Genomic DNA, 15897 nt, shown 5'->3' with positions numbered 1-15897 from the left:
CCAGGCCACAGCAGAGAGCTGGATCAGAAGTGGAGCAGCTGGGACTTGAGCTGGTGCCCATATGGGATTCCAGCACTGCAGGCTTTACCCTCTACACCACAGCGCTGGCTCCACCTTATTTCTTTTTGAAACACTCCCTGATTGCAACATCCAGGCCTTAGCCATAACTCACAATTTCTTTTACTATGGTTCTCAGCTCCTCTGACTTGCAGCTACTTTTATCTAACCGTACAAGTAGATTACGAACATGTTTAAAAGTTTAATTAATTTCCCTATGGTCCAGAGGCCCAGAAAATTGCTTTATATAAAGGAAGGAAATGTTCCACTGGTGGTGCTGGGTGACTCAAAATTTTTATTAATGAAGGAAAGGGATTCTTGCCCCCCAAAACTGGAAGAATAACAACAATTTAGGTGAGTCAAGGTTAGTGAAAAGTTTCTTATGGGGAAGGACATTAGGATGAAATGTTTGGTTTTAGGGCAGGTGCTCTGGGGTATGAGTGGCACAGCAGAGATGTCCTAAGGACAGAACCTGAGACTGAAGTGCCTGTGAAAATCAGATCTCAACAGCTCTATTAAGGAATGGCCTGCGAAAAGAGGACAGCTCACTCTTAGAACGGATGGCTGCACTCCAAGAATGAGCTCTAAATTAGTCTAAATCATTTAGGTGGATGGAGGGAAAAGCTCAGGAAGACAGTAGGAAGAGCTAGCAGGGAAGGAGAAATAGGAAGTAGGTGAAGCAAGGAGAGAGATTTAAAAGGAACAAAGAGTTGACACTGTTGAATGATAGTTTAGTGGAAGTAAAAACCAAGGAATGTCACAGAGTCAGGTATTTTCTTTAAGAATGGTGTGTATTTTTGATTTCTCACTCATGAAATTCATGTATTCCCCCCATATTTTGTGGTCTATAGTCAATCTTTCTATGATTTCAAAATGCTTCCCACACATGGTACAATATACATGAGACCTAGTAGTATTCCTTATATAGAGAAATAAAATTTCATGTCAAGACAAGGAGAGACACTAATAGCATATCAGTAGAATTAATTTATATGACCTATTTTAAAGTTTTTAGTGCACTCTGAAAATCGAAACTACAAATTCACTTTTACAAAACAAGCAGTGGTTGATGAATAATACTAATAAATTTATTATACCAATATTATTTATGTATGGTTTACACTTTGAGGCGTTCCCAAGATACAATTATATATCCTTATGAAGATCCTTCTTCTGTAATGTTCCTACCAATAAAATAACTATATCTTAATTTTTAATTTATTGACATGAAAAAATTCAAATAACCTTATAAATAGAATCTCTTGAGAATTTTATGAGCAAGTTTAACATATATATTACTTAATATCCCTCTGGAATATAAATAATAGTTATTTACAGATAAAGAAAACAGAGGATACCACATATTTCTGGGTGTCACTTTTATATCCAGAGTCACAGATTTTTGTTCTTCAATAAAAGAAAATCTTCCTCCCACTCAACTGAGTTCAATCATGACTTTTCCTGAATATATTAGTTGCCAGGAAAGAATTCCAAATCCCAGTCTTATCCTCAATAACACTTTGTCTTTTCAGGTCCATAAAGGTGAGTTCCTCTTTGAATAAAAAAAAAAAAAAAAAAAAAAAAAACGAGGACTTTTGCAAAGCAAGCTATATATAATCCTTCTCAACTAACCAGCCAAATGACATGAGTAGCAAATGAAGTCTAGCCTATTTGTTACATGCTTGGACACTATGTATGAAATCTTATGTTATAAGATGGGGTTTATGTATAATTTTAATTACTCAACAAGTATTTATTAGACAATATATAAAAACAATAATTTCTGGGTTTTGAGGATATAACAGTGAAAAGAAGAAAGATATCTACCCTCTTGAAATGTATATTCCAGTCAGCGTTGGAAGTGGGGAGAAGAACCACAACAGATATAATAGATACAGTTTTTTCATCAGAAAGTGCTAAATCTTCCACAAAAAGAAAACAGGCTTGGGTAAGAATGGAACAGAGGTAGCAGGGGCAGGAGGGTCTGAGTGGACTGCAGTTGTAGATAGGGGTTGGAACAGTGCTCATACTGCTGAACTTCACTGTCTCTGTATACTAAATCACAGTATTTCCCAAGAAGCTGATATATCTGACAATGGTGAAAAGGGTATAAATGAGTTTTTCTTATATCTTTGTTTTCAGATGGAGGACATGATGAGTTTTCCATTTCTGATTAACATATTTTAAAATAATTAGCAATTTTATAAATTATGAACTATTGAACCCAGAACCTATATAATTAAAATAAGCCTAAAAAGACTCCTTGAACAAGTTACGTGATAGAAAATTTGATATGTAAATACATTGAAAATAAAAACTAAAGGTGATACAACTTAAAGACTCATGATAGCAAGGATGTGTTTTTCTTTGTTCGTACTGTTATCTACTGGACACAAAGCAATGCTTAGCTCATGACAGAGACTTGTATTTAATATATACTAGTTTGGGGGCCAGCGCCATCTCTCACTTGGTTAATCCTCCGCCTGGGGTGTCAGCATTCCATATGGGCACCGGGTTCTAGTCCCGGTTGCTGCTCTTCCAGTCCAGTTCTCTGCTGTGGCCCGGGAGGGCAGTGGAGGATGGCCCAAGTGCTTAGGCTCCTGCACCCACATGGGATTCCAGGAGGAAGCACCTGGCTCCTGGCTTCAGATCGGCACAGATCCAGCCATAGTGGCCATTTGGGGGTGAACCAACGGAAGGAAGACCTTTCTGTCTCTCTCTCTCTAACTGTCTAGCTCTATCTGTCAAATAAATAAATAATATAATATAAGATAAGATAATATAATATATACTAGTTGATGAATGAAACAAAGAATGATTGGGGGAAGGGGGACATGACATGTGATGAGGATTTTTTTAGATTTCAGCTATCATATCAAAGATGTTTAATCTCTTGATATGCTTGAGGCATAGAATTTGGCTTTTGGCCTAACCAAATTCTTTTTATAAAAATCATACCATATGGAAAATGTTTCCACCAGTATACGTATTATATCTGAGTTGTTGTTTGAGTCTAATATTTTAGAAGAGGAGATAGGAAACATTTTATGCTTAGGTGTATTTTATTTTTCTATCTCTCTGTAAAGTCAGCAGCTGATAACTGTGTTGATAGACATTGGAGGACCAATTAAAGGGCCAGGCACCAGAAAATGAGACCCTTAACAGTCTCCTACAATTGCAGCAAAATGCGGAAAGATGTAAGCAAGTTAAGCAAGAAAGCCTCTCGTCTTGTGTCCTGTCTCTGGCACCCAGGCTAACTCTGTAGGCTTTCTCTCCGCAAAGGAACTTGCCTTCAGGAGTCTACCTGGTAGAGCAGCCTGGAGGGGCAGGAGCCAAATTTGGAAATCGTCATTTACTAGATTTGCAGGTGTTAGTTGCAATTCAGTGTATACAAGTTAAGAATAATCTTTAAAAGAAAAGCTTTTTGGTAACTGATTAGCACGTGCTAGCTAAGCCACGAATACATCCAGAGATCCATGGTTAACTTCTTCCCCATGAAAGCAGAGATCATTGATAATTCTTGTGCTGCACTGGTTGTTCAAGCACACAAAACACCATCTTTAGAAATTCTGAGTCCCTGAAAAGTCTTTTTTTTTTTTTTACATGTGTAGAAGGCATTAGTTTTTGGTTGTTTGTAAACATGGGCTCTTTTAGTGTAGAAATCTTATCTTTTTAAACTTACCATATGAAATGCATTAAATGACACTTAAAGGGAACAATAAATGAAGACATACAATCTGTTTTCTTTGGCTATCAAGAAGCAAAGGAAAATTCAATGAATTATGAATTAGAAACTATTATCAGCTTTTATCAGTAGAAAACTATGGAAGTCATGTAAAAATTGGCATTTGTCAAAGGTATAAACTCTGTAGACCTGAAAGCTATGCTGATCAATTTTAGCAATTATGATCAATTCAGCAAGCAATTGCTCAATTTCCCTTTAGTTCACACACAAAATAATTTGTAATGATTACAAAAATCATATATACCACATAATAGCTTTTACTAATTCTGATTTTAAAAAGGTATGATTACAAGGAAACTTCAAAAAATTTGTAGAGAATGGAATTCAAAGGTAAGTTTATTTTGGGACAAAAAAATTTTTTGACACTCATGCACATGGACTTTTGGATATCCTCCCACATTAATGAGAGGAATTAGGTGATGTGCTCAATATTAAATGGAAGGCTTACAAGGATAGGCAAAGAGATTAATAAACTCATGATGATCTGATTACAGACATCTTACTCATATACCTGATATAATGACAGTGACATCCCCAATTCATATAATTATCACAGCATAAAGGAGGAATGTTCAGGTCGTTTGTAATATAAAACAAAATTGTCTCAGTATGTCCACTACGATCAAATGCTGAAACGTTATCCATTTAATGAATATTCATACCTAGAGTTAGATGAAAAACTGTTGCCAGTGCTCAGGAAAGATACTATTCAGATAGTAGTTTCATGCTTGATCTGTCTTTTCAGGTCTTTTTTAGTGTTCCTAAATATCTATGCCATATATGCTTGGATAACAGTTCTTTGCTTTTCAGAAGAAAAGGAGGGGAATTTACAGTCACCAAATGAGAACCAAAGAAATACCTGTAGAATTGCAACTTCATTACGAAGCTGGCTTTCTTGTTTGGTTGGAAATCTTAATTTGTCAATGATTTTAATAGCTACATCTCTTCCTGTTTTACGATGTTTTCCTTTAAAATAAGAATGGGAAACATTAGTATAATGTTATTAAAATCATCTATGTTAAAGAACATCAAAATTTACAAGGACATTTATAGGGAACAATAAAAATGTTTCAATGAATATATTAACATTTATGAAATGTTATGAAAGGCATTGACTTAGATCCATGAAGACTTCATTTTTTAGTTCCAGCATTCTGAATCAAATGTGTGCTTTAACGTTAGCCACGATTTAGAAAACAACAAAACTGGGGCATAAAAAGCCTGATATTTTCTCATAAAAATACATGTTTTGGTGACAGAATATTGAGCTAATTAATATAGAAAGTATTCATCCAACCAACATAAATATTCTCCTCAAAAAAATATAATTTTAAAGTCCTGGGAAACTAATGTTATAAGGGGAGGAATTAAAAATTTGGTTTTGTCAGTTATTAGCTTTGTGATCTTGAGCAAATCACTTAATCGTTCTGAATTTTATTCTTCATTTTCAACAGTGGGCTTGTTGTGAGGATTCGATGAAAGAAGGCATGTAAAGTACACAAGATGCCCAGATAACACTGACATTCAGAAAATATCAGCTGTCATCACTGTCATCCTTATCTTGACATGACAGGCTCTCTACGTAGATCACACTCCATTTAATTGCCAGAGCAAACCCTTAGGAAAGCAATGGGCATCCTCAGGCTCTTAATCTACACTACTTTATTGCAGTGGTGCTGCACAGAATGTTGAGGTATCAGCAAAGATGTAAATTCAAAATGAATCTGCAAATTAAAATGAAAAATGGATCTAACAACTCCAGTTTTGGTCACTTACAAACTCATTTAAAATTCTATCATTTCAACTTCCGTTGTCCATCTAGCAGTGTTCCTTCAACACCCACCCACTCTCAGCATTCCTTCTGACTTTCAGATCCTTCCATTCAATACCACATTACCTTGCCTTTACCTTCTCCACTTTCTTAGCATCACTGCCCTCTCCCCCTCTGCCACTCCTTGACTCACTACAGTTTCGATTCAGCCATTTTACTGCAACTGTTCTCAAGGCCACAGCTACTCTGTCACTGTTGTACCTGAGCTCTCTTCTGAGACTTTGTTCTCATCTGCTTCATCCCATTTGTGTTTAGTCTTAATGTTTCTGTCTTTGTTGTTGAGTTCTCTTCCTATGCCTGGTCCTTCAAGGTTGGATGTAACAAATTACCAGGCACCTGCTGGTCTCTCTAACTTATCTGACACTGTTGTCTCACCTCCATAGCATGTGCACTTTTGTATATTAATACTACGCTCTAGCTATCATGATATTTTAAATGTGATTATTACTCTGTACAATTATAATCTAATACTTGCACTCCCCTATTGCACTGCTAAGCATTAATTCACAGCTCAAGTGTTGCTGATTCACTGATAGCTTTTTGTTTTTTTGGAAAAAAAAATCATTGAAGCATTTTATAAGAATCAAAATTAATTTGTAAAATCAAGTAGAAGTTACTTAGTTTATAAATAGAAAGATATGCTATCAAACAATGATAAATAAAACTGAGTGGGGCATTATGATGACATCAGAACACTCAGCTTCACAAAAAATGACAATATTTTAACTGATAATATCAAAGAACTTATAATTATGTGTCAGTTTTTTAGGGCAGGTTAAGACATTAATATTAAACATCACTTAAGGCTTAAAAATATGACTGAACTGGCCAGAATCTAAAACAGCAGAAGTTAAATTAATGAATTCACCAAAGGCTTGGCAATAAGAAATAGTGGAAAGCTTATTATTTCACTAAAAAAATTAAAAACTTAATGAGACAAATACATTTTAAAAATATTAGGAAGTTACAGGATACTTTTGCCTGATAAGTGGACTTTAGAGTTCTAAACAAATATGATGAAAGAAAAGAAATTGATTTCTTTGCTTCCTCAATATTTTGTCTAAATAACTGAAATTGCTTCAGTACTATGTATAGAGTATATTTAAGCAAAGGAAGTTTTCTTTGGAGTAGAATTCTTTCTTTTTTAAACAGAAAGACATCAACTATCCAAATAGTGATTATCTCAAAAGAAATTTTTAAAAAGGTGAAACAAAGACTCACACATGCATATATAAATATAGGTCTTAAATCTTTTTATATTTTTCTTGGAAATACCAGTAGTTAGGATATTAAGCTAACAGAATGTTTAATGAATGGACCTACCTCCATAAACAATTCCAAACTGTCCAGAACCCAGTACTTCATCAGGGAAAATCTGATATACTGTGCTGATGTCCTGTTGGTACAAGTCCAAGGAAAAACAAACATGAGGTGGCAAGACAATAATCCTAAGAAATAATATAATTTTATAAAGTATTAAACATTGCAAAAATAATTAAATTATAATTGCTACACGAATCCCATAATAGTCAAAATATATTTTATATTATATAATATTATAATATTTTGCAAACTATTCTGATCTCAAATACCACAGTTTTTCTTTTTTTTTAATTTTCTTTTCTTTTTTTTAACTTTTATTTAATGAATACAAATTTCCAAAGTACAGAATATTGATTACAATGGCTTCCCCCCCATAACATCCCTCCAAACAACCCTCCCCTTATCCACTCCCTCTCCCCTTCCATTCATATCAAGATTCATTTTCGATTCTCTTTATATACAGAAGATCAGTTTAGCATACATTAAGTAAAGATTTCAACAGTTTGCTCCCACACAGAAACATAAAGTGAAAAATACTGTTTGAGTACTAGTTATAGCATTAGATCTCAATGTACAGCACACTAAGGACAAAGATCCTACATGAGGAGTAAGTGCACAGTGACTCCTGTTGTTGACTTAACAAATTGACACTCTTGTTTATGGCATCAGTAATCACCCTAGGCTCTTGTCATGAGTTGCCAAGGCTATGGAAGCCCCCTGAGTTCACTGACTCTGATCTGAATACTGTAATCAATACACAATTCTTCTTAAGTGCTGAAACTTAACTGAAAAGTGATTGCTGTTAAATATAAGAGTGGGAATAAGAGAGGGAAGAGATGTGCAATTCGGGACATGCTCAAGCTGACTTACCTCAAACAGTAGAGTTAGAAACATACCAGGGGATTCTAATTCAATCCCATTGAGGTGGCATTTACCAATGCTATCTCACTAGTCCCAGTGATCAATTTCTGTTCACAACTGATCGTAATGATAGGACTAAGAACCAAAGGGATCACATAAACAAGAATAGTGTCTGCAAATACTAGCTGATAGAATCAAAAAGGGAGAGAATGATCCAACATGGGAAGTGAGATACACAGCAGACCCATAGAATGGCAAATGTCCTAACAGCACTCTGGCCTCATAATCAGCCCTTAAGGCATGTGGATCCCGCTGAAATGCCCATGAGAGTATTTCAGGCATGGAAAGCCAAGACACTCTGGGGGAAAAAAAAAAAAAAAAACCTAAATGAAAGATCTCCACGAGTGAGATCCCAGTGGAAAGAATGGGTCATCAAAGAAGGAGGTACCTTTCTCTGAAGGGAGGAGAGAACTTCCACTTTGACCATGGCCTTGTCTAAATACCACAGGTTTTCTAATGAATATCATGTAAGTTTCAATAGGGAAGTAAAACGTAAAATAATACAGTATAATTTATTATAAGTATTCAAGGTGGGATCTGTTTATTGAGATTCTTATTTAGAATATTATTACATAACCATGGATTCTAATTACATGTCAGTGTGAACCCTGATTTCTACCACTTCACCCTTTATCACCTAATCCAGATGAACCTGAACTGAAAAAAGAGAAGACTGGATCACTCTGAGTGACCCAGATACACTACAAAAGAGTGACAACCCATTATAAAACTCTCATCTGCAAAGTGGCTAAACTTTTCCATTTTTATCACTTCTTGGGTAAAAAGGTTCTAAATATACACTCTTGTCTGAAGTAATTGCTGAATAAACTATGGTTTATTAAAAAGATGACTTGACGGTCATCTCATGAAAACCAAGGTAATACTTTTTACTTTATCTATTCCTACCATATCATATTTTCTGCTTATCCTCCACTCGTATACTCTTTGTTATGTCATAACACACACACACATGCATACACACATACACACACAAAGACCTTTAAATCCTATCCTTCTCTGCATCCTATTTCTCTGTCCTTCCATCTAGAAAACAACTACGAGTTATCTCCATCCTGTGATCCTTCAAAGTGTCCAGTGTTGCTTGAAGACAACAGAGCATATTCTTTTCTAGTATTCTGAATCCAAGCTATTCCATTGGGCCACAGAAATTATTCTTTAAGTCTTCTTTGAAATTCAATGGCCAGTGGTCAGTGGTAATTGGACAGGTTAGAAGGACCTCAGAGCTACCTTGAAATTCCTAAGAGGTTTCTCTGGCTCAGAAAAGCAACAGGACCTGTTGATATCTAGACATCTAGACATCTACCTTGTGATTGACAGCACAAAAATCCAGCTCACCCTCAGTATGAAGTTAGTCTAATTCTCTCCAATTTATTTTTGGTCTTTTTGTTTAGTTTTTGCCAATCTAACAAAGACTGTAAAATTTAGTAGTGAAGAATATAGTTTCATGGAGTTTGTTCTTTGAAAATAAAACTCATAGCAGTGTAAGTGAGGCTGTAAAAGGCTTTCTTTTTGTCACAGGGTATAACAAGTGAAATACAATAGAAGGCTTGCGTCCCAAGAATAAGGCAAATAGTTGCCATAGTGAAAATGGGCAACAAATAAAAGCAAACATATGACAGAGCCTAAAATATTTTATAATAATTTTGATTTATCTTTTAAAAAATAGAGTTCAAAGGAAGGAGCTATGTGATCAAAGTGTCTAGGATGCTGAGGTCTTCTTTATGGGCATAAGTGAGAGTAAGAGTAATTGTAATTATTTCTCTTATAGCAGCATTCCTGGGTGGCAACCAAGGAGTGAGAACAATGGCATTATTTAAGCTGATATGTAAATCAAAGAATTTATTTTCTTTTAATTGTGTATTCATTTTACTGTGGAAACATCACCCATTAAAATTCTAGTACCAAAAAAGAAAACATGCAAAAAATCAAGTATTTCATTATAATAGCCTGCCTGAGATGAAAAATAGATTTTAACATTACAGATTAATTAATATAAAAATCACTAAACAAGTCCATATAATGTAATTTTTCTAAAATATTAGGGAAGAAAAATATTCAAATAGATATTGTTTTATTTTTAGAAGTTGCTGCATAATTAAAATATTCTATTTTATGTGCAATAATCATACTATCACATTTTATGTCAGTAGATACATACTCACCACATTTTCTTGAATCTGGCAATTTGATACGGAAATGCTCACAGAAACATCTCCTGGAAATGCATGTTAAAACACACACACACACATACACACAAAGTCAATAAGAGAGGTAATGGCAAAACAAGTACATACATGCTAGCCAATTATGCTACAGGACTAGTTTAAAATAAATCATACCAATTAGATTTTCAGGGGAAATTTCTATTAGACTATTTTTTTCTTTTAAAAATACAAGTTTGCCCTATACTTGGTATTTGAAAAATATTATCTTGTCAGTAAAGAGCTTGGAATCAGAAGAACTAGAATTCAAATAGTAGCTTTGCTACTTTGCAGCTCTGCTGTAAGCCTAGACAACTTAACCTCTCTAGAGACTGATTTACTTATCTGCAAAGAGGCAAATCATTAACATCTACCTGTTGGGGTTATATTAAAATAGAGGTCTCACATAAAGTGCTCAAGACCAAAATAAGTATATGTATTCTATTGATATGTATGTTGATTGTAGAGATAAATAAAAATGTGATAGATCAACATGTAACAGACTATAAGGTCATATTAGATTGATTATAGACTTTGTGAAATTTAGCATCAAATGTTCATACAGATATTCTTCTAAAATTTACTTTTAAAATTCATCCTTAATAACTGAACCTGGTTTTTTGTCAAAATCTATCTCATTTTACTAACGAATAGAGATTTCTTTCTGGGACAAAATTATCAATAGTTACTAAATACCTTCACATCTAGTGTCCTGCACAGAATGCCAACTTGGACAGTTAGGGGGCGATATATTCATTCAGATTTACAAACAGCAAGACTGGCATTGTAGGTCAATTTCTGTTGACCAGATTACCCCATCCACTTACGACATGCAGCTCTAGAGATGTATAATTGCCCTGATATATCCATGGATTATATTCACTTGTTGAAACTTTAATATAAATTATAGACAACAAAATACAATTTAATTATTGTAATATCCTAGCATGAGTAACTTTCACTCAGAGACACTACGTTCACTCACTGTGAGAACTGCTTCCTGAAGCCACAGATGAGCCCTTGGGAATGACAGGCATGAGGGCGTGCTGGATGGCCACCTCCCACATTCTGGCCACGTCTGTGCCAGTGCCACTGGTAAGGACGCTGTTATTTGGTGGTGGGCTGGAAGGATTGACCACATTCTCTCCCACATAATATACTATGTTCGCTGTAGTGATTTCAAAACAATGAGGATTGGCCCCATTAGGTATCAAAGCTGACTCTTTTGCTGGTTCCAGAGATAAAATTTCAGATAAAGGAATTTCCTGTGGAAGAAAGAACATGCTAACTGCAGTTCATCAATTGTGTGTAATCTTACAAATAAAACTGACTACAGGAACATGTGAAAAATGATATTACAAATAGTCATTGTTTATATAAAATAGTCAAAATTCAAAAACACTCTTACTACAGGAAGCTTTATCATCTAATTTTTCTTAAAAAAAGGCTTTTTTTTTTCTTTTCTATGTTCATGTGGCAGGAAAAAAGAATGGTGAACAATAGCAATTTTGAGTCTTCATCAAAATCCAAGACAGCAACTATAAATGATAATTTTTATCTCTGAGATAAAATTACAACACTTTTGAAAGGCATCTGGTTATGCCTGGTTGTTCTTAAATTTCAACTATTCTGTAAGGCACTGAAATGAATCATCTGATTATATTATGTTAATATAAACACATAGCCAAGTGGATGGTCTTAGTGAGGAAAATCACAAAGGTGAGTTTCTAGAGTGGTTTGTTTTAATATTTAAAAAATGAAACTATATCGTTCCCAGGAAGTACTGAATGACTAGGAAAGACCTTGGCAAACAGAAGTTTTAACTCTAAAGATGAGGCTTCCTTTTTCTCGGATGGCTGTATAAAGTGCCACGGACAATCAAATCAACTACGCCCAAGTCACATTCATTCTGAAGGATAAGGTGCCACTGGTTTTACTATAAACTTCTTTTGAAGTTGTTTCACTGGGTGATTTATTATGTCACATCTGTGTTATTTAATGTAGTGGAACAGAAAGACAACTGGTGTCACATATTATCCAAAGGGAAGTGCTTCTTATGAATACTAGCAAGCACAGAGAAATCATATAATGCTTCCTAACCCCCAGAGACTTGCTGGATGTAATGGGTCTCAGGATTTTACTTTTTTGCTAATCTGCTGTGACCATGAATTTCCTCGTTAAATCATACTTCTCTGCTGAAATATTTAACTATGCTACCCCTCCCTTGCCTTCCTCACCATCTCATGAGCCCAGAAACCCTCTCCAGGGAAATGTGAAATTCACTGATGAATCAAGAGGTCACAACCTGATTCACAAGAAATTTGCAAACTACTGAGAGGAAAAAATAATCTCTTGGAAGGAAGCACAAAAAACATCAAGTCTGCTATTTCATATTTCTCATACTCTACATTCCTGTGAGAATACAAGAAAGGACATGAGACTCCAATCAAGACAGAGCCACCCAGGGCTGGTGTTGTGGTGTAGCTGGTAAAGCTGCTGCCTGCAGCAGTGCCTGCATCCCATATGGGCACCCATTTGAGTCCTGGCTGCTTCACTTCCAATACAGCTTCCCGCTAACACACCTGGGAAAGCAGTGGGAGATGGCCCAATTTCTTGGGCCCCGGCACCAGCATTGGAGACCTGGAAGAAGCTCCTGACTCCAGGCTTTGGTCTGGCCTAGCCCTGGCAGTTGCAGCCACTTAGGAGAGTAAACCATTGGATGGAAGATATCTCTCTCTCTTCCTCTTTTGCTCTATTTCTGCATTTAAAATAAACAATATAAATATTAAAAACAAAAGAAAGAGCCACCCATACCTTGTAGTATCTGCTTCCTGTGTCATTTTGGAAAAGAGTAATACATTTGCTGTCCAATCTCCAATAGTGCCGTTTCCGCTGAAACACAAGTTAGATCCAGGATCTTTAAAAATCTTTAAGAAAATATCCAAGATTCATAAAATAGATACAATTTCCCAATTGGCACAATTTCCCAGTTGGCACAAGGGAATTGATAATGGAAAGTATGTGAGTTTTAGATCATGTAGACGCACAACCAGTCTCAACTTCAGAAATTGTCTATTTGGCAAATATGTATCTGAATCATGATATAATAAAGAAGGTAGCATATTAGTGCCAGTAAAGTTATTATAGTAGCTAATAAATACAAATTAACTAACACACTATTTTAAAATTAGCTTCATAATCAGCTAAAGGTGAATTTGTAGTCTGTAATACAACAAATCTTCAAAGGACAGATAATGTTTACACATGATTAAGATTTTAGAATATAACAAATGCCATGAGATTCAGCCAGGTATTCTGATTTGTGTTAAGAGATGGGAGAAACTGGTTATTAAACACAACTAAAGAATATATTGTAGGATGGGAGGGTTGACTCCATGGCATCATTGTAACAAAGTCAAGGGAAAGCATCAAACAACTCTACCTACTCTGAGTTCACAGAGGACATAACTACTATGATTTGCTGACCAGATTCTCATTTACTCCATGTATATCCTTCATGATTTTAGGGGGCATGTGTGTGTATTTTCATCTTTTTAGACCCCAAAGACCTAATATTATTTTTGGTCTCTTCCACCACCAATCTTAGACCAGTTAAATGCATTGAATATACTTTATATATCTTAGATATATTTTTATGATAAATATTGTCATGTCTAAGAAGAAACATTTGATGTTTGACTGAGTCCTACAGTAACTGCGTAAGTATTTCTCTAGCAGAGAAGGATGATGTTATAGATAGATCAGTGAGGTTATAGGTATCTGTTTATCTAAAGAGATGATATGGATTACAGAGATAGGAGGAGATGCAGAAAGCACTACTAGCCAGCAAGAAATCAGCCTATCACCCACTTCCGAGGTTAACTTCGAAATGTAGATTTAGTTTTCTCTCTCTTACACATGTACACAAAACTACTTCATTGATTATTAGGAAAATTTGTAGAAGTAAACAGATCAAAGTATATGATTACTACATTCCTGAATGGGTCAATTTTAAAATGAACACTTAATTTAATAATTTAGGAAGTGTGCAATATTTATTGTTACTCTCCCCCACTAAAATTCAGTGTTTCTTTTAAAATTCTAAGTCTCAGAGGAGTGTTCAGAAAGTGTGTACTGTGGCTTTCGTGACTGCTACAAGACAACAGGCAGGCATTTAAGTTGTTTACAGATCATCTCAAGCAATTGAAGTAAATTATTCTCAACTCCTTCTGACTCCCTGATCCAAAGTCATGGTTGCGCTGTTTCCTCCCAAAACTCAGACATTCCACAGTCCTCACAGGTCTGAGCAACTCTCTCCTTAAAGCTCTCGAGACAAGAGGGAACGGTTTGCTGTGGATCTTACCAGTGTGTCCTTGCTGGTGTAGTGGACCATCCAGCCCTCTTTCATTACTGTGCTGCTTTTCCTCTTCGTGTGCTTCACAGACTGCACAACTCTCATGAGTGGGATATTGTTGCTTGTTGATGGACTTGAAAAGTCAAAATATTTTAGGAGAGAAAGGTTTTCAGATACAGATATTTCTTTCACGCATAAAGCCTTATTTCAGCTAGTCCAAAGTGGAAGTCAAAAAAATTGACAGCTCATTTTCAGTGAAACCCATTGTCAGAGCAACATGGTTTAGAGAACGGGTGACTGAATAGTCACAGGCACTTACCTACCAGTCTGAAAAATCCCCAGATAGGGTAATCAGTACCTTAGTTTCAAGGCTGAACCATATGGTGTTCAGTGTTTAGGAAAACACCAGGTATATTACTGTCTCAGTGTTCCAAGGGCACAGTATACAGACTCATACATGAAAATGTATTTACTTACTTACTACATGTTACAGGCACAGTATCAGTCATTTATAGATGCATTTGTTCATATCAATTTTAGTCTCTCAGCATACTTTTTCAAATAACTAGAATATTCCATTTAAATTATTTTTTATGGGGCTAGTGTTGTGGCATATTGGGTTAACCCAGCACATGTGACTGACTTTCAAATAATTCAATCAATCTTGAAAAAGAAAGGCTGAAAAGCCCATGAGAGTATTTCAGGCACGGAAAGGCAAGACACTCTGGCAAAAAAAAAAAAAAAAAAAAAAAAAAAACCAAACCTAAATGAAAGATCTCCGCGAGTGAGATCCCAGTGGAAAGAACAGGTCATCAGAGAAGGAGGTACCTTTCTCTGAAGGGAGGAGAGAACTTCCACTTTGACTACGACCTTGTCTAAATATGATCAGAGTTGGTGAACTCAAAAAGCTTCCATAGCCTTGGCAACTCATGACAAGAGCCTAGGGTGATTACTGATGCCATAAACAAGAGTGTCAAATTGTTAAGTCAACAACAGGAGTCACTGTGCACTTAAACCTCATGTGGGATCTCTGTTCTTAATGTGCTGTACATTGTGATTTAATGCTATAACTAGTACTCAAACAGTATTTTTCACTTTGTGTTTCTATGTGGGTGCAAACTGTTGAAATCTTTACTTAATATATGCTAAACTGATCTTCTGCATATAAAGAGAATCGAAAATGAATCTTGATGTGAATGGAAGGGGAGAGGGAGTGGGAAAGGGGAGGGTTGTGGGTGGGAGGGAAGTTATGTGGGGGGGAAGCCATTGTAATCCATAAGCTATACTTTGGAAATTTATATTCATTAAATAAAAGTTAAAAGGGGGGAGGGCGACTGCCTATGGCTGCCCACAGTTTGTGAAAATGCCTATTATGAAAAAAGTATGCATGGACTTTTCCCACCAAAATAAACATCTTTTCATTCATTTTCCCATGAAGGAAGGA

General features: G+C 35.6%; 1 protein-coding gene across 3 annotated transcripts in view; it reads right to left on the bottom strand.

The window, feature by feature from the left end:
• PRKD1 (protein kinase D1) overlaps positions 1-15897 on the bottom strand; it is a 358025-nt gene that overhangs the window by 48310 nt on the left and 293818 nt on the right. For all 3 annotated transcript variants that reach the window (XM_051822738.2, XM_051822739.2, XM_070053809.1), the window contains 6 exons: positions 14463-14586; positions 12914-12991; positions 11085-11364; positions 10061-10113; positions 6957-7029; positions 4662-4768 (listed from right to left, as the gene is read on the bottom strand). In XM_051822738.2, the coding sequence (XP_051678698.1) occupies positions 4662-4768; positions 6957-7029; positions 10061-10113; positions 11085-11364; positions 12914-12991; positions 14463-14586 (715 nt within the window). The remainder of the gene's footprint in view (positions 1-4661; positions 4769-6956; positions 7030-10060; positions 10114-11084; positions 11365-12913; positions 12992-14462; positions 14587-15897) is intronic.

The sequence above is a fragment of the Oryctolagus cuniculus genome, chromosome 12, assembly GCF_964237555.1.
Source record: "Oryctolagus cuniculus chromosome 12, mOryCun1.1, whole genome shotgun sequence".
Taxonomy (NCBI): domain Eukaryota; kingdom Metazoa; phylum Chordata; class Mammalia; order Lagomorpha; family Leporidae; genus Oryctolagus; species Oryctolagus cuniculus.
The sequence above is the reverse complement of the archived record's forward strand: the minus strand, read 5'-3'. Positions and strand labels throughout refer to the sequence as shown.